This window comes from Pyrus communis, chromosome 5, assembly GCF_041283825.1.
Source record: "Pyrus communis isolate YQ-2024b chromosome 5, ASM4128382v1, whole genome shotgun sequence".
Lineage (NCBI taxonomy): Eukaryota > Viridiplantae > Streptophyta > Magnoliopsida > Rosales > Rosaceae > Pyrus > Pyrus communis.
In genome coordinates, this window is record NC_142569.1 from 16,211,819 (window position 1) to 16,230,174 (window position 18,356).

The 18,356-nt window shown below is 37.8% G+C and overlaps 2 protein-coding genes across 3 annotated transcripts; both read left to right on the forward strand.

The window, feature by feature from the left end:
• The first annotated feature begins 277 nt into the window (after positions 1-277).
• LOC137725394 (translation initiation factor IF3-1, mitochondrial) lies at positions 278-5,521 on the forward strand. The gene is made up of 8 exons (XM_068464059.2): positions 278-590; positions 1,087-1,183; positions 1,791-1,858; positions 2,123-2,221; positions 2,800-2,853; positions 3,284-3,352; positions 4,401-4,463; positions 4,553-5,521. Exons 1-8 carry the CDS (start codon positions 393-395, stop codon positions 5,402-5,404), a joined length of 1,500 nt encoding a protein of 499 aa, XP_068320160.2. The 5' UTR covers positions 278-392; the 3' UTR covers positions 5,405-5,521.
• Positions 5,522-8,668: 3,147 nt separating this feature from the next.
• LOC137725143 (uncharacterized) lies at positions 8,669-17,702 on the forward strand. Of its 2 annotated transcripts, none has more exons than XM_088694603.1 (14): positions 8,669-8,887; positions 9,404-10,050; positions 13,390-13,591; positions 13,697-13,753; positions 14,140-14,195; positions 14,709-14,943; positions 15,142-15,225; positions 15,539-15,613; positions 16,116-16,199; positions 16,476-16,540; positions 16,612-16,855; positions 16,956-17,044; positions 17,123-17,237; positions 17,321-17,702. In XM_088694603.1, the coding sequence occupies exons 2-14, from the start codon at positions 9,473-9,475 to the stop codon at positions 17,360-17,362; spliced, it is 1,926 nt and encodes a 641-aa protein (XP_088550729.1). In that variant the 5' UTR covers positions 8,669-8,887; positions 9,404-9,472; the 3' UTR covers positions 17,363-17,702. The 2 variants fall into 2 exon arrangements, with proteins under 2 accessions (XP_088550729.1, XP_068319833.2); XM_068463732.2 differs by having other exon boundaries at positions 13,510-13,591.
• Positions 17,703-18,356: the final 654 nt, after the last annotated feature.

The following is an 18,356-nucleotide window of genomic DNA, read 5'->3' on the forward strand; positions in this document are numbered from 1 at the left end:
AACTCTAATTCCAAAAACTTTGAGTAATCTGAAAATCACGAATTGAAATTTTTTATTTGATCCAAAACTTTTGAAATGAAAAATTCCAATCCAATACGCTGGAAAAGCATTCGTACTTAGGCGTTTGGACCCAAGAAAGAAAAACAAATCAATAGGGCAGGGGAAGCTTTGAATCCAGTAAGAAAATGGGCCTAAACGTAAGCCCACATCCTAATCTAACCGGGCCATTTGATAACCTGGCCCAGGTTTAGAACACCCGACCCGTTTTTATTTCCCTGCGAAGACACTCGCCCGGAATCCCCTCTCTCGCTCTCTCTCTGTAATCTCAATGCCACAGTCCGATATGTGAAACCAGAAAAAAAAAAAAAAAAAAAAAAAAAAAAAAAAAAAAGATGGCGTTTTGGAGTAGAATCCGGCAGTCGAAGCTGCGGCAGTTTTCCTACCAGTTCAAGGCTATCCCTTACGCCTCTTTGATCAACCCGACTGCTGCACATTCGAAAGCATGCGTCTCAGAAATCCCACATTTGATCCCTCACGGTAGACCAACGGATTTCGGCGGTAAAGTCAGGTTCTTTGCTGCTCCCGTCCAGGTACTTATTCCCGCATGGCCATCTGATCTTCTGGGTAATCTAATTTTTTATCCAATTCTGTGGGGTTTAAATGTTTTATTTGTTTATTGTATTTTGTGGGTTATTTGGATAATATGATGATATTGAGAAATCCGTAGTAAGTCATATTTGATTAAACTGGGATGACTTTGCACTTTATTTGTAGATAGATATTGGGAATTTGTTTTTTTATTTTTCTTTCCTTTTTCTGGGTTTTGTTTTCTGAGGTGAGCAGTTTAGGTAGAATGTTACATTTGGTATTGAACTTTCCATCTATGGGCGTCGAAGGTTGAGGTTTACCACTGGACCGGAGTGCTGAGTGGTTATTTTGTTTTTTGTTTTTTGTGTTTTGAGGTGAGCAGTTTAGGTGGCATAGTACATTTGGGGATTATGTTTGGGGGTGACTTGTGAGATATGTGGGTATTCATGATTTTGGTAATGTTGAATGATGTGTGGTTTTAATTCATGTATTGTTCAGTTTCAAACAAATACAAAGAAGGTAGAGCAGAGCATGAGCGGTCCGCGATTGAATGAGAAGATTACTGCTGAGTTCGTTAGGCTTGTGTTGGATGAAGGTACTGTCTTTTTATAAGTGATTAAAGATTTATGAGTTTATGTATATCAACTTTGTTTAGTGTGTTTACTTTGAAATTAATATTAGGAAGTAATGGTACAAACACTATATTGGGTTTCTGAGAAAATGATGGTAACAGCGTAAAGATGTTGTATTTTGGATGCAAATGCTGTATTGTTAAGGAACTGATAGGAGGAAGCAAATAGCATTCAGGCCAAGGGGTGTCTCACCGAAATTTTGGGTTGATACTTATAGGGTGCACGAATTTACTTGTGAAGAAAAGGAAAGAAAGTAAGAGAATGAAATGGTTCATCAAACATTTTCTGACCGTTGGTGGCGGAGAACTGAGAAGCAAAAACTAACAGTTGTTATTGGAAATCATCTTCCAGTGAATCACAGCCTGTCTTGTGAATTGGCGGTTCTAAACTAAATACTCAAAGGGAGTGAATTGAGTATTGAGAGTTATGAGAGTGTTGAAAGGAGAAGGGAATGGAAGAGTTCTCTCTGTTATTAAAAGAGGGTGGTTTCAATGAAATTATGCGCTGGAGGTAGAGTAGGAGTGTAGTGGACCTCTATTAGATGCCATTCTAATTTATTTATATATGCAGAGCATTTTGTTGTCTCAAGGCGTGAAGCTCTGGAACGGGCAAGGACACTCGACCTTGATTTAGTTGAGGTAATTTTTTTTAATCATGTAACGATGCCTAATTTTCTCCAAATCAATTATCTTTTCTTGTTTCTTATTACAATACCAGACTGAGAGGGGTTTTTTCATGTTACTTTCTCTGTCATTTGAGCTATGATATTTAATTCTTTGATCCTTATCTGAATGGTCAACTTAAACCACGTTTTTATATAGTAGCAGATTTTGTTTGATCTACTCCGACAATGAGTTAGTTCTCTTATTGATTACCAATAACTTTTGTTGTATTTTGCACAGGTTGAAGCCAGGGCTGATCCTCCTGTTTGTAAAATCATGGATTTCCACAAAGAGAAGTACAAAAAGGAATTAAGGGAGAAAGAGAAGCTTAAAATTAAGGTAGGTTATGGTGTATATTTATGCCTTTGCCTTTGATGCTAAAATGAAAAAGCAAATGATAAGATCTCTCTCTCTCTCTAACTTCATAATCAATTGAAACCTTTTTGTCTGGGTATGGATTTGGGATGGAAGTGTTTTTGAAAACATTGTGGACTTCGTTGCTTCCTTACTTTTATGCTTTTTGCGCTCAAGTGTTTTGGGTTGGGAGAGGGGAAACACATCCCATATTCTCAATGATGTAAAAATTTGCACTACTGATCTTTTAATGGCCGTGATGATGCTAGAAACAGGTAACAGGAATGGTAACATTGATATAGCGATACCTCCATTCATTACGCTCTGTAGAGTCAAATAAGCATTATTCCTCAGATCTACTAGATGTCAAATTGTCCATAGTGGACTTTAATTCTATTGAAAACCCATATTAGTAAACTGCTTATGGTTCTAGGGCGGTCCACTTCTTTCTCCCCCCTGTTTTTGTTTTTGGTTTTTTCGCAGCCTTTCCTATGACGTCGTGCTAGAGTTTTTATTTTGGTGATGTGCTTTTAGTGTTTTAATAAGATTTGTAATCTATGCAGTCTGACAAGACTTTGCGAGCAGATTCTAAGGAAGTGAAGTTTTCTCCAAAAACTGTAAGTTATTTTTTCAAGTGTTCTGTGTTTCCTTTCACCATCAATTTATACATCTTCGAGCAAATGTCACTTTTTCAGATTAACGGAAAATATGTTGCTTCTGTACGGGTTGCTTGGAGATAACAGGAAAATTGAACTCAAAATAAAGAATTTTTATCATAGTATCTTTTTTAATCTTATAATTAGATTTAAACTAAGAGATGAAAATTTGTCGTTATAATACTTTATGTCTTGGTGTTCGTCGCTATACTGGGTTATATAGTGTACATTGGGTAAGCAAGTCACCTCGCTGGCTGGACCATTTCTGTTTTTATTTTCATCTCCTGATGAATATGGTGATTACATTTTGAGTATCAATGTAGCAATGTTATGATTTGAAACACATTGCTGAGTTCTGATGTTACAAAATACGTACTACTACTGATTTCAGGAAGCTAAGGACCTAAAGATGAAAGCTGATATGGTGAAGAGATTTATGGAGAAAGGTTACCGGGTGAAGGTACTTATTCCTTTTCCTATCCTTGTAAACACTACAAACGCCTGAAGTTACCATTTGCATAAGAAAAATCCTATTTGACAATTCTAATAAAATATCTCAAAGCCTTCATATGATCACCAAAAAATAATCAAGATGACGGACCCTTTACACAATCTCCTGAAACATTGCATCACTTCAAAGTTCAAATCCAAATAATTATGTGTCAAACTTTCTGTAACTTTAACCTGAAATTACAATCTTCTTAAGATTTTGTCTGACTTGTCTGGACTTGTCGGCAAACACCTGTGATGTGTTAGATTTATGTAATTAAAACTGAAATTGCATAATTTTCTCAATGCTCCAGTTCAAACGAAATCTCTGAGTTCAGGGTTATAAAGAAAAACAATGTCATGATGATTCTGTATGCACCACTCTCTTTAATGGAGGAGTTCAAGTGAGACTTTGGCAATGGGGAGATAAATATTCCAATTTTTTCTGGATTTCATGTTTGCTATGGTAGCTATAGCCTATTGGCTTTTATTCATGTTTTCCTAAAAAAATGCGTTGTGGGAATTGATAACTACAGAGTTTGTTTATTTACAAATGACTCTTAATAGTGAACTATGAATGCAGGAGGGGGTTGATTTGGTTTAAAATCTAAGCATTTTTACACAACGAGCTTTTGAAAGAGTTTATAGGAACTTTGATAAAAATTTGGCCCTTTTAAAAAATGCCAAAAGTTGCATCATAAGTCAACCTAGAAGTTGACCCAAAAAAAAAAAAGCCGACCTAAAACATAGTGCTGTTATTTGCTAATTTCTTGATACATCGATTTCCCTATATTTTGCTTATTCCATTAAGAGACAGATGTATTTCTCTACTTATTTTATTTATTACTGCACCATGTTCATATGTATGCTTGTCTAAGCGAACACCTTGTAGAATCATGGGATACGTTGTGTTGTTTTGCTAAATATGTCTGTTGCATGGATCTATCACAGCATCCTTCAGTGAAAGCTGCAAGAATGAACTAATATTTACCTGATTGTGTTGTATGGATCTGAAACAGTGTACTGCCTCGGATGCTGAGAATAAGGACTTGGGAGAATTGTTTTCTCGTCTCACTGTGTTGGTATTGCCAGATGCTCTTTTATCATTGTTTTGTATTCATTACTGTTTGTCTTCCTTTTCTCCCACTCTGAGTTAGACAACCATTTGCAGATAGACGATGTAGCTCTCATCGAATGTGAGCCAACGCTAGGAAAAGGAAAAGAGGCATTTATAATCGTCAGGCATGTGAAGTTTGGCCCATCAAAGAAGGGCGGTGCAAAAAAAACAAAGACTGTTGAAAAAACTAGCCCTGAGGCTCAAAAGAAGGGTAGTGAGGATGCAAGTGGCGTTACTTCACAGGTTGATAATTCGACTGTGCCACAAAGAGCCTCCTCTCAGTCAGATATTAGTGATCCAGACACGTTGCATGTCACTCCTACAAGAGCACGCACAACTCCACTGCCCTTGCGAGAATCCTCTTATGGGACTCAAAATAGGCACGGAAATAATGAGCCGAGGAATCCTTATTCGCCAACAAGAGGAATGGATAATAGGGGGGCGGGAATGAGAGAACCCCATACTTCATATCAAAGAACAGGAACACCAACTGACTTGCCCTTCTCACCAACAAGAGGAATGGATAATAGGGGACCGGTAATGAGAGAGCCCCATACTCCATATCAAAGAACAGGAACCCCGATGCCATCCTTCTCACCAGTGGGAGAACCCAGGCAAGCTCAGACGAATGCACCTGTATTTAGAAACTTGAATCCTCCTCCTAATGATATCCCCAAGCAAGAACCCTCAAGTCCTAGTGCTCCCTGTACTCCAGGACTTGGTTTTGGGATATTTAGCAATCCGAAAGGTGATGCTCCTGCTAGACAAGGTGTATCAGAAAGGATCCCATCAGATTCAAACTCGCCTGGTTCAAGACCTGATAGCAGCCAAAGACCAGGCACCAGCACAAGCACGGATAAGGTTGGACAACGAGGATTCGGGATCTTCAGTAGAGAGCTCAAGTGAGAACCCAAACCTGATACCTAAGACAAACTAGGATGCAGGCATAATATTTAAATGTGATGAAGTGATGATTATTTCAGGAATATATTATTACGTAAAAATAATTAGTCATTTTATGAACCCATTATTTTGAGATGACCAGAGAATTGTCTTCCCCTTCAGAATTCAGTTTTGTGCCCGGTAGAGGGATGCATGATGACTTTTTTGAAGTGTAAAGGGACGACGTCTCTACCTCGCTCGTTGTTTTTTAGTCAGGCACTTGCACACATATTTGATAAAACATTTTCACCATTCCTGGCTACTGTTGAAGTCAACTGAATCAAATAAGCTTTTCAGTTGGACCGAAAGTGATCGGTGATTGGGGTTTTTTTAGTATGCTCCAAAGTATGTTGTAGTAAGGGTTTGAGCCGTTCGATTCTTGGTTAAAGATTCAATAGCTAAAATTTGGTGATCCAAAATTAGGTTGAAATACATTAGAGCATGGTAAAAATTTTGTGGCCATAAAATGAAATTAATTCTAAGTGAGAGGTTTTAGATTTGATTCTCGCCAAAGGAGAATTTGAACTGTATTATTGGAAGGCTTATCCCAACACCAGCCCTTTGGGCTTTGGTGTTCTATTTGAAGTCCATTGGAGAGACATAGCAATCTGGGCTCCCAGATTGCAGCCCATACATTGAAACCCAGCCCAAGCACGACACCAGCCTGAGGGATACGGTGTCTCATACGCTGCGACACACTGGATCGCGTCCTTCCTCGGTTTCACTGTTCAAGTGCACCAGATCATACCCTTTCATAGGCTCCTCTTTTGGATCCTACCCCTTTCTTCTTTTCTCTCTCGCCTTTGGGCCTGCAGCCCAACCAATATCAACCCAGCCTAATTTGGGCCTGGACCTCACGGCAGGAGACTTGCTCAGCCCACCCGTGGGCTTTGGCCTATAGTTTTGGGCCCCGAGCTTCGATTGTTTAATAGTTTTAGACAATTTGGATTTTATATTTTTTCACCTACACTTTAATTTTGGCCCGAAGTCCAAATAATTAATTCAATTATAATTTTAGAACTGGAGTTCTATTTGCATATTTTTCTCGTTGCATATTTCTGTGTGTATATATATATGCGTTTGTCTGCAAGAACATATGAACCTGAAGTTCATAATTATTTTAAAACCTGAAGTTTCGATAAACATGCCTTCACCTTGTTTGAAAACCTGAAGTTTTTCATTACAAACATCACCCATGAAAACCCAAAGCATTTTCATGCGAATTTAACCAATACATGTCTATTAGAACATGAATGTTCTACTCCTAGTGAATGGATTGATTTTTTTTTCCTCCATTGCACTAATCACATATTGTCCTTTATTTTGTGATAGGATCATGTCAAATTTGAACAAACTCGACTTCATCGCTTTGAAGGTATTTGGAAAAAACTATCTCAAGTGGGTCTAAGATGTGAAACTCTACCTCACTGCAAAGAATTTGGGCCCGCCATTAAAGATGAGACAAACAACCCTGTTGGCGAAGCTGAGAAAGCCACCGCTATGATCTTCATCCAAAGACATATCCATGATGCCCTGCAAACTGAATTTCTTGCTAAGGATGATCCACGAGCACTATGAGTCGCTTTGGCTGATCGTTTTGATCACCAAAAGGACATCTTCTTGCCTGAAGCAAGACATAACTGGCAGCAATTGCGCTTCCAAGACTTTAAGTTTGTGAATGAATATAACTCTGAAGTTTGTCGAATCCGATCACTTCTCAAGTTTTGTAACGAAACTTTGACCGAAGATGATCTTCTGGAGAAGACCTATTCGACCTTTTCTGCTACTAATATTGTTCTGCAGCAACAATATAGAGCTTAGAAGTTCACTAAGTTCTCGGATTTGATATCTGTTTTACTTCTCACTGAAAAGCAGTACCAACTGTTGATGAAGAATCATCAAGCTCAACCTACTTGGGCGACTGTTGTGCCTAAAACACACTATAGCACAAACCAACACCCAAAACACCAAAAGAGTCGTGGTATGGGTGGCCATAAGCCACCTCGCCAAGGTCAATAGAGCCAAGGCCTATCTAAGGGAGGAAACAAAGCCCAAAAGCGCCCAAACCTCGCTCCCAATGCCCCAAACTTCAAGAATAAGGGCAAATCACTTGAAACCATAGATGCGGATATGTGTTATCACTGTGGTTTAAATGACCATTGGTTCCGTATTTGCCGAGTTCCCCAAAAGGTTGTGGCTGAGTATCATTTTCATCGTAATAAGTTTGAATTAAATTTTATGCAAGTGGAGGAACCAGAGAGTTTGAAGATTGAGGTTTCTAACTTTTAAGAGGCTATCAAACCTATGGAAGATTAGAATCTTAACATAGACTTATTTTTTTTACTTGAAATAAGGCCTTGGGGTCGAATTCCACAGTAGTGGCCGAACCCCACCCCCCCCCCCACCCCCCCCCCCAGTTTTTTGGTTAAGTTTGAACAATTTTCCTTTATATTTGGATTATTTGTTGGTGATTTGTTTTTGGATATTAAGTTTTTAATTAATTTCCGTTCTTGAATACTTAAAAATTGTTTTGAATGGATATTTATTTTTTAGAACTTTTATGCATGTGACCGATTGAAATTAATTTTTCATTCTAGGTATGACTAGTGGGGAAGTTAATTGTCTAGCAGATAGTGCAACCACACACACCGTTTTGCATGAACGCATCTATTTCACTAACTTCATACCCAAGACCATCACTTGCACACATATTTGATAAAACATTTTCACCATTCCCGACTACTGTTGAAGTCGACTGAATCAAATAAGCTTTTCGGTTGGACCGAAAGTGGTCGGTGATTGGGGTTTTTTAGTATGCTCCGAAGTATGTTGTTGTAAGGGTTTGAGCTGTTAGATTATTGGTTAAAGATTCAATAGCTAAAATTTGGTGACCCAAAATTAGGTTGAAATACATTAGAGCATGGTAAAATTTTTGTGGCCATAAGATGAAATTAACTCTAAGTGAGAGGTTTTAGATTCGATTCTCGCCAAAAGCGAATTTGAACCGTATTATTGGAAGACTTATCCCACGCTCCCTTTTTTTAGTGTAAATAATATCATTTGTTAAAAAAAAAAAAAAAAATTCTGTTAATAAATGAAAAAAAAACAAAGGGACATATTTGGAAACGGGGCCCTTATGCTAAAGTGGATCCAAACCCATATGTTATTCAAGGCTCCGAACCCGGTGAAAACAAAGTGGTATATATACCACGTGGCGCCCAAATTATCGTCCTTTTCCAGTGCACACACAGTTAGCCCTAGCGCGAGCGCGAGAGACGCACCCTCTCAAATTCAAGCTCGGACCAAATCCTCTCCGCTCTCAATTCAAACCCACACAATCTCAGTCAGCTCTTCCTTCGTCTGCGTCCGCGTTTCTGCAACTGCAATTCTTCTTCGTCCTCCTCCTTCTTCTTCTTGCGGTTTCTTCTGCTCGTAGCTCCACTGGAGGTACAGATTTCGAGCTCGCCTTAAAACCCTAGCACCATCTTTGTTTATTAATGAATTTAGGGTACGGGTTTGGGTTTGGGAGATGGTACAAGGGAAACGTGGACTGTTGTAGGTTTTTCTGCGGTTTTGGAACTGTTGAAACTCAAACGCCAGATGATTTAGGCTGGAATTACGAATTAGGGCACGGTTTAGTTGCTTTAGTTTTGTTTAACTCTGCTTTTAGGGTTTTGGGATCGGTAATTCGTTTAAAATCGGGTAAAATTGAAGGTTTTGGTTACTTCAGTTGTTAAAGGTATGGAAATTCGAGAAACTATAGTTTCATGAGAACTCAGTTTATTGGAGAATTATGTTTTGAAAACTTGGTTCTATATTGGGTTTATTGGGTTTTGTGCAAAATATAGAAACTATTGAGTTTAAAATGTATAAATTTGGTTACTTTCGGATAACTACAGGCTTACTGGTCTAGTGCTTAGAAACTAATTGTTCTGTTCATTGATTTTTTCCGAATTGTTGCAGATATCGCCAGAACTGAGGTTTAACCGTGAGGTTATTTGTGCTACATTGTCTGGTTAGAAGAAAGGTCTGATGGATTTTGACGAGTATGATTATTTAGAGAAAACAGTTGAAAATCCTGAACCACCGAAATCAAAGGAAACTGCAAATGGTGGTGAGGAAACATTGAAATCTGGAGAGAAAGGTCGCAGCCGAAGTTCAAAGCACAAAGGTGACGAGAAAGGTCACGATGAGGAACGTCACTCAAAGCGCTCAAAATCTGGAGACGAGTCACGTGAACGTGATAATGATCGACACAGAGAGAGGGGATCTTCTCATCACCGCTCACAGTCAAGAGACAGAGAAAAGGATCGCCACAGAAGTAGCCGGGATCATAGAGGTAGAGAAGACAGAGAAAGGGAGGAAAGAAATGGTAAGGAGAGAGATAGGGAAAGAGACAAAGAGCGGGATCCTGGTCGTGATAGAGACAGGAGAGAACGTGACCGTGAGGGTGACAGGGACCGGGAGAAGGAAAAAGAGCGGTCACGTCGAAGCAGGAGCCATTCAGAAAGGCATCGAAGTGATCGGGATGAAAGAGAAAGGAGCCGGGAGGTGGAGCATAAAGAAAGAGACAAGGAGAAGGATTTGAGGGAGCGGGAAAAAGAAAATAGGTATTAATTCGATTCCTATAGTTTAGCCGTTAAATTCTTTGTTAGGCTATACAGTTTATTTTTGGATGACCACCATCCTTTGTAGCACAGTGGAGATTACTGATGGAAAGTCATTGCATGAGCTTATTACTATTAGTGCATATTAACCGCATAAGTGAACCTTAAGTTATTTGCAGTTTAACATAATTTAGATACTGAACTCCATTTTATAGAAAGTTCATATGCTACTTGGGTGAAGACGTATCAACTTAGTCATCTTTTGCTTGTTTTTCTACCCTCTAAACTTGGATTGGATTGCACTAATTAAACTTTTGGAGGAATGTTATTGTTTCTCATAATAACGTGCCTTATTTTGGGAGTGGATGATGTACCTATTTCTAAAATGTTGGGTGGACCTCTTCTTCTGTTCCCAGTTGATTTAGACAATAGTTCTTATGGGACACCATCGCAGCCCGTTTTTTAGATATGCATTTCAAGGGGATTGCTTTTGGAATAATGCATTAGTGCGTTCTATTTTATGAAATCAGGGATCTAAAGGATGTTAGTTTTAGCAGTTCAGGAGTATATTATGCTTTTAATTGAGCATCAAAAGAATATAACATACTTCAAAGAATAATGCACCTCTAAGTATGATGGATGTTAAATTTTGGACCTCTGAAATGTCTTGGAACAATGTGAGCAGCCACTGTTCCCAATTTGTTGAAATTATGATTCATGGACCAAGCACCCTTCAAAAAGTTATGGTGGAACAATTTGTGTAAATCTGTTATTGAGGCCAAAGAGACACTTACTGAGAATCCTTAGTCAGAATTTTGTTGGTGCAATTTTTGTTACTAGTGCCTACCAAACCTTTTTGTGGTGTCAAAATTTTTTTCGTCATTTGTATGTATGCATATTTGTATGCAACAAATTCAAATGGGCTGTTTTCCATGAGTGACACTTTTGTGGGTTACATAAGTGTTGAACCTGTGACAGGCATCTGTATTTTCCTCCACCCTTTTCTCTCACTTGTACGTGCCATTTATAATGGCAGCATTTTTGGTTGTTTGGGTAATGTAGTTGTGTTGCTCAGTGCACTTAAGTATCAATGTGACAATTTTGGGAAAGGGCTGATGGTTAGGATGGTTGTGTTTGTGTATTATTTGCTATATTTGCTCTGTGGTGTCCCAATGTCATCACAAACGCATGAATTAGGATTAGGGTTTCAGGCTAAACTGATCCAAATTGCTAATACAATTTTCTAGATTGAAGTTCATGTAAGTTTTTTGTTTTTGATGTCTCTGAAACTGGAGAGCTGGTGAGCTGCTTTGCATTTATAGTGTTGGTAAGAACCTTGGGGAGAAATTTATCCGCCAAAAAGAGAATCCTGTTCATTATATTAACATTTTAAGTTAACGGAGACTCTGTCTGCAGAAAAAAAATTGCATATGTTCAGCTACATTTTGGTAACTAACTTTCTTTCTTTTTGCTAAGTGGTCAACTCACTTGACAGCAGTGATTTAAAAAACTAGTTTTAAGACTCGCCTAGGTGGATTTTGGGGTGGAGCTATGAAGAAAACGCCTCTGCCCAGCAGGAGTGGACTATAGACTAGCCTAAATGCCTAGGCGACCTGGGCCTTTGAAATTTTTTTTTTCTGAAAAAAACCCAAACCCAAAACAACGTTGTTTTGGGCAAGGTTTTTATAAAATTCATGCTAATTTTATGTTTCCAACTTAGTTTCTATTAGTTTATTATGACTTTATGGTGTGAATTCGAGAAATAATAATAATAGTCAAATATTTGATTGCTTGACATCCATACTTGATTGTTTTATAAATTATTATATTTTATATCTACATATATTAAGTACTATAATAATTTTAGGTACTGTGAGGCTATCGCCTAGGCGAGGGTATTCATGAAACGCCTTGGCTCGCCTTCGACTTTTAAAAATTGCTTGACAGTGAACCAGTTGTTGACTTATTTGTAGTCTCTGATTGCTCAACAGTTTGATAAGTTGCTTGCCTTTTGTTTTTATTCAGCCTAGTTTCACATGGGTTCTGTGCTGGATATGGAACCGTATCCATCTTGAACATTTAGTCACCTTTTCTGCGCCATAGATTGTTATTTCTTTCCTCCCAATTATTTTCCAGCTTGGATAAGTGGGTTCATGCTATTGTATAAATGAATATTCTCAGTTAGTCATACTTAGCTTCATAAGTTACTTGTATTTAACACCATTAGAAATTCTGAATATTGAACACTAGATTCTGGGAACTCGCAGATATGCTAGAGCAATCATCAGGTGGTCTTTCTGGCAATTGGGCCAGGCACAGCTCAGGTCATGGGTCTTAAATGTTTCTTCTAAACTTTGTGGACTCTATTTAGAAGCTTGCAATGCAAGATTGAGGGTTCAATGTTCGAGAATTTGACCACGGTGGTGATGTCATGTAATGCTTTTCGTTATCGTCGCCCTCTGAACTCCGTTGCTTAATTATATTTATTCTGTTGCAGAAATGCTGGTGGGGGGAGAGATGGGCTTTGCTTAGATAAGCACCTCATCTTCTGATTCTTGTGGGAAATTCAGTTTTCAGTGGTTACAAGATTGGCTGTTATTTTCTTAGTGTATATATGTACTGTTATTTTCACGTGTTTGATTGCTTGCCTTTAGGGTTAGGCTGACCTTTGCGACCTTTGGAAGATATTTTTTTCTTCTTTTTTGATCATTGGTGCTGGAGAGGACTTTTGTGACCTTCCTTTGCAGGCTTAGATACCTGCTATTATTTTACCCAATGTGTCTGTATATGTACAAAAAATTATACCACATACAAGCTTTTATTCCCTGATATTAGAAATTTATGCAGATTGCTCATCTTACAGGTCTCACCTTTGGAGTTGGTATTTTTCAGGCTCTTTCTAAGAGTCACGGTTAAAAAAATAGCATCATTTTAAAGTGACGTTTGGGTGTGACTGCAAGTAGATATAGTATATGTTTTCAGTTTATAGGGTTATCACTTTGCTTTGTGTGTTTGTGATTCTTTTTCTGGGACAAAAGCTTCTAACAGGTTCCAAATAATTGCAACTAAGTCCTTTGGTACCGCCATCCGTACAACTTGATGGTGCTGTTTCATTTAACATTATATTGTGCATAGAAGGTACCAATCTGTTAATCCATTGTTTGAAGTTGGATTGCATGCATTACCTTCTTAGCAATTATCATCAATATTCTAATTTCACTCAATTGATATATTGTACTCCAGGCTGGTTTTTATTATATATTTGATAACAGAATCCTTTCTATGTATCATTCAGGTTGTTTTCTTTACCAAATTAAGCGATTTTATTTTGTTCAATTTCAGGATCCGAGGATGCTTTATGTTTGATCTTTACATATTCTTCCTGGACGTATTTTCCAGAGACATTAATGTTTTGTCAATAACAATACAATTGTTTGTCAATTTCTCATTTTTGTGTTGCAGAAGACATAAAGACAAAAAGGAAGAAGGGACAGAACCAGAGGCTGATCCTGAAAGAGATCAGAGGACAGTATTTGCATATCAGGTATAGCAAATACGTTGGTATACGCATTCTATTGTGTTATGTTGAAAGTTCTATCTTCTAGATTCTTATATCTTAACAACAACTTTTGGTGAACAAATTTGACAGATTTGTCTGAAGGCAGATGAAAGAGATGTATATGAATTCTTCTCAAGGGCCGGAAAGGTTTGTAGATTTCACGTTTATCTATATCATGTTCATTTAACAAATCATAGACGGTAAAGATTCTACACTTTTTAGCTAAAGGGACTTCTTGGTTTGAATGCATTATGTTTTGTACCTTATATTAATTATGTAATTGCAATATTTGTAACAAAAACAGCTTAGCATCTAACATATAAACATACATGCTAGAAAGATGTACTGAGGAACTGTATCTTTTACCATATTCTAGACAGTTTAAATTTGCTGTTGTTCAGTCCTTGCTTTAACTAAACTGATAACTGGAAAGTTTCCATAATGATTTGATATTCTAATTAAGCGTTTCTGTGGCTGTAGTTGTAAGTGTATTTCTGTCACTGTTTATATAATAGCTCTGATTTGTGTTTCAGGTCCGCGATGTACGTCTTATTATGGACCGCAATTCAAGACGTTCAAAGGGAGTTGGGTAGGTTTTTGTCTATCTTGGTGGCAAAAGCTGTGGTCATTAAGAGAAATTGAGTTAAATTATTGGGTTTAAGATGGTGTGAGTTTAAAGTCATTTGGTTTTGTTGACAAGAAGCTATGGATACATTCTATGTGCAAATAAGACTGTCCTGTTTAAAGTCAATTGTTCACCGTTGGAATTTGGTTTTGGAATGGCTGCCAGTTCTTCCTTCTCAAGGGGCTTACATTCCTTATTTACATTTTCTTGTGCAGTACGTGGCTTCATTAGATCATTCAGAGTATTAGAATTTTGCACCATCATCATAGGAAATTTACAATGATACAGATCTGCTTTGTCTAAATGCAATGCATATGGTGTAGGTTATTCCAGCTGGTCAAATGATCATAAAAAGGACTTTTTTCTCTCCTCTTATGTAAACCATGTTTGGAACTTGCAGTAAAATCTAGCTAACATGTATCTGTATGGGCAGTTAGGTTTAAATCATTCAAGAATCTAATGTTGTCTAGTTTGCAGGTATATTGAGTTTTATGATGCGATGTCAGTACCTATGGCGATCGCACTCTCTGGTCAGCCTCTTCTTGGTCAACCAGTGATGGTGAAGCCATCAGAGGCTGAGAAGAATCTAGTTCAGTCAACGACATCTGTTGTCACTGGACCAGGTGGGATGATAGGCCCATATTCTGGTGGAGCTAGAAGGCTGTATGTTGGAAATCTCCATAGCAATATAAAAGAAGATGATCTCCGCCAGGTGTGTACTTTTGTGACTTGATTCTCATATTGGAGACTCATTACGTTTACGTTACATAATCGAGCTTGCTCTTGGTGGTAATTTTTTTGAGCACTTTTGTTCACAGTTCTTTTTTTTATTTTTTATGTGGAAGTATTGCTGTTTTTTGCAGTTTGGCTCGCTTGATTATTTCAACCTTTAATATTTGATATTATACAGGTTTTTGGAGCATTTGGTCCCGTAGAACTGGTTCAGTTGCCTCTTGATGAAACTAATAACTGCAAAGGTTTTGGATTTGTGCAGGTCTGTTTTATTAGAACTTGCATCTTAACCAACTGTGGATATAAAATAAGCATATCTGTCTGTATGGCGGTTCATTATAGCTTGAGTTGGAGATTAGAATTGGCTTTAAAATCCCACCCCATCCCCACCAAAATGTCTATTTGAGTTATTCAAACCACCACACCACAAACATCTCCCCCCCCCCCCCCCCCCCCCCCCCTTTCTCTTCTTTTCTCTTTTATTTATTGCAGCATATCACACCAATTCCTTTCCAGATGCTTTATGTGCAAGTTTTTTGGATAAATCAAATTCTGAATCAGTTACTTGCATGCAGTTTGCACGTCTTGAAGATGCTAGAAATTCTCTGAGTTTGAATGGACAATTGGAGATTGCAGGTCGAGTAATTAAGGTAATGGCACTTTATCATATTGTTATTGTACTTCTTTCACCAAAAGATATGCTTGCGTTGTGTACTCTTTCCAAATTCATTAATTAGGCCGTGTGGTAGTTCTTCAACATCCTGTCTTTGATGCTTATAGTGGCATGAGTGGTGCTTGGTATGTTTGTTCATCTCAGCTGGTCAATTAGTGATGCTTATACTGTGCGATAGTGTATTTGCTCAGGTTTTCTTAATATGCACATTGAGTAGCAAGTAAATGATGTGGTATGTTCACATTAATGGTGCACGTAATTATTTAGATAACTACAAGCACTAATTGATGATACCATTAGTATTGTGACTATTGTCTTAAATGAGTGCAAAAGCCTTTTTGCTTCTGTGATTCAAAATATTTGAATGTTTTGTGGTGATTTGTCAGTTAACTGCTATCATTTTGATTTTAACTGGATGGATCAGAGTGGCACTTAGACTGTTGCTTATTTACCGGAATCCTCATTTTTTATTTATTTAGGTGTCAGCTGTTACAGACCAAGCTGGAATGCAAGATCTTGGAGCAAATGCTGGTGATTTTGATGATGATGAAGGCGGTGGCTTGGTTAGTAATATCGCTCATTTCAGATGGCTTGTGCTTGATAATTCAAAATAACACACCAGTCATGAATTATGTTAATGTTTACTGGTTTCGGTATTTTTTTCCCTCCTTGTTGCTTTAACTAGTAAGATGTACTTTGCCTCTCAAGGCATTGTTGACATCAGCACTACAAAGAACGGGCAGTTTGGAATAGAATGAGATTACTAAAGAGTATCTGTACTGCATAATTTTTTGCTTGACCTAATTGAAGGTAATTGACATGTTTTGATAATCTTACAGGCATTGAATGCGCGCTCTCGAGCCATGCTTATGCAGAAATTGGACCGTAGTGGAACTGCACCAAGGTTTGTCTTCTCTGAGCACGTTAGTGTATTTTGATTTGTTTTCATTAGTCTTACATTGGCTTTGCTTGCAGTATTGCTGGTCCCTTAGGCACACCCGCTGTCAATAGCGCAGGCGTTTCCTTACCGATGGCACCAATCCTGGGAGCTGCACCGGTGGTTTGTTCTCTTGTTCCTCCCATTGCCTCTATTCCTGGTTTTGCCGGACTTGGTGTTGCAGGGCTTCAAATTCCAGCAGCTACTCTTCCTTCTGTAGATACAATTGGTGTTCCAAGTGAATGTTTACTATTGAAAAATATGTTTGATCCCACAGCTGAGGTTGGTGGTGGATTCCTTTGATAAATATAGATTTTTCTGATTCTTTTTCAAATTTTCTTCTATGCCGTTTATTTAACTTCTTGTCTTGGTTTTTGAGCAGTCAGAACCAAACTTTGACTTGGACATTAAAGATGATGTTCAGGAGGAGTGTTCAAAATACGGGACTTTGAAGCATATATATGTGGACAAGTAAGTTTTATTTGCATTATTTATATGGCCCTTCCGCTCTATTGTATACATCTAACTCACATTCTTGTCAATAAGCAGGAATACTGCTGGACATGTGTACTTGCGATTTGAAAATACACAAGCTGCTATTAGTGCTCGGCATGTTCTCCATGGAAGGTGGTTTGCTGGAAAGATGATCGAGGCAACGTTCATGGTAATTCATATTTTTGGTGACCACATATGTCATTGATTTTGCTTCGTATTCTGTTTTATGAGAATGTCTGTTTATTCGTGCAGTTGCCCCAGACCTACGAGGCTAAATTCCCGGAAAGCAGATAGGATAAGGTAGCAAATGTAGAAAAAGTAGCTGGTGTATGTATGCCTTGGTGGTAGCCTTTAAATTTTGGTCCAATTTTCATGCGAGCGTTTGAATGAATTGTTATCGCCAGGGCTGTCTGAAAGAAGAAGGGATGTCATTAGGTGACTTGGAAATTTTTACAGCCAGTGTCAATTTACAGAATACGGGTTTGTAGAACGATTGACATTCTCATTTGTTGAATTTTCCAGTTTGCGTTTTTGTTTTGGTCTTAGTTAATGGATGGGGTGCTGTAACTAGACTTGTTCAGTAAATTGCATCATGGCTAAAGTCCTGTATTTGCTAGTAAAGAAGGATTTCAAATATTATGTCTTTTTTATGTTTCGAATGCAAAATCGAATTTTGAAAGTTTCACCCTTGACAAGCTGAAGAAAATTGGAAATCGAATTGTAGTTTTTGGGTCAGAGAAATGGGGCATGTAGCTGAAATGGTATTTGTGTGATTTTACTTCACCTGACTAAAAGAACAAGAGTGCCAACAACAATTATCATATTTTATTGTGGGTTATATAGTGCCTCCTGGTACAGCTTTTGGAAAAGCTAAAAGCACTTTACGACAATCAAAAGAACAACTTTACAAAGCACTTTCAAATACATTTTTCAGAAAGGATAATGTTAGAGAAACTAAATTTTTTTAAATTAAATGATGTGGTTGACTGGTTGTTGATGATGATTGGATTATTACTTAAGTATTGATTAACGTGCTTATTTTCTACTGGTGATACATCATTTGGTTTGCAAATTTAGTTTAAAATTATGGAACTGGATCCCCTCCGTACCCAAAAGAACTGAGTCCAATGATCAAAAGATCCGGATCATTGAAATTTGATTTGGTTACAATTATTATAACTTTTAAGAAGCTCTTGTTTGTAACCGTTGGATCAAATTTTAATGGTTTGAATCATTTGATTTTTGAGCTCAATTCATTTGGATCCGGAGAGGATTTGGTTCCAAAAAT

Bases quoted from the DNA above. Each gene is read 5' to 3' on its own strand.
- LOC137725394 (XM_068464059.2), top strand. From the start codon at position 393: ATGGCGTTTTGGAGTAGAATCCGGCAGTCGAAGCTGCGGCAGTTTTCC. The intron at 591-1,086 runs GTACTTATTCCC...TGTATTGTTCAG, and splicing joins TCTTTGCTGCTCCCGTCCAG to TTTCAAACAAATACAAAGAA. The intron at 4,464-4,552 runs GTATTGCCAGAT...AACCATTTGCAG, and splicing joins TTTCTCGTCTCACTGTGTTG to ATAGACGATGTAGCTCTCAT.
- LOC137725143 (XM_088694603.1), top strand. From the start codon at position 9,473: ATGGATTTTGACGAGTATGATTATTTAGAGAAAACAGTTGAAAATCCT. The intron at 10,051-13,389 runs GTATTAATTCGA...GTTCAATTTCAG, and splicing joins GAGCGGGAAAAAGAAAATAG to GATCCGAGGATGCTTTATGT. The intron at 13,754-14,139 runs GTTTGTAGATTT...TTTGTGTTTCAG, and splicing joins TCTTCTCAAGGGCCGGAAAG to GTCCGCGATGTACGTCTTAT.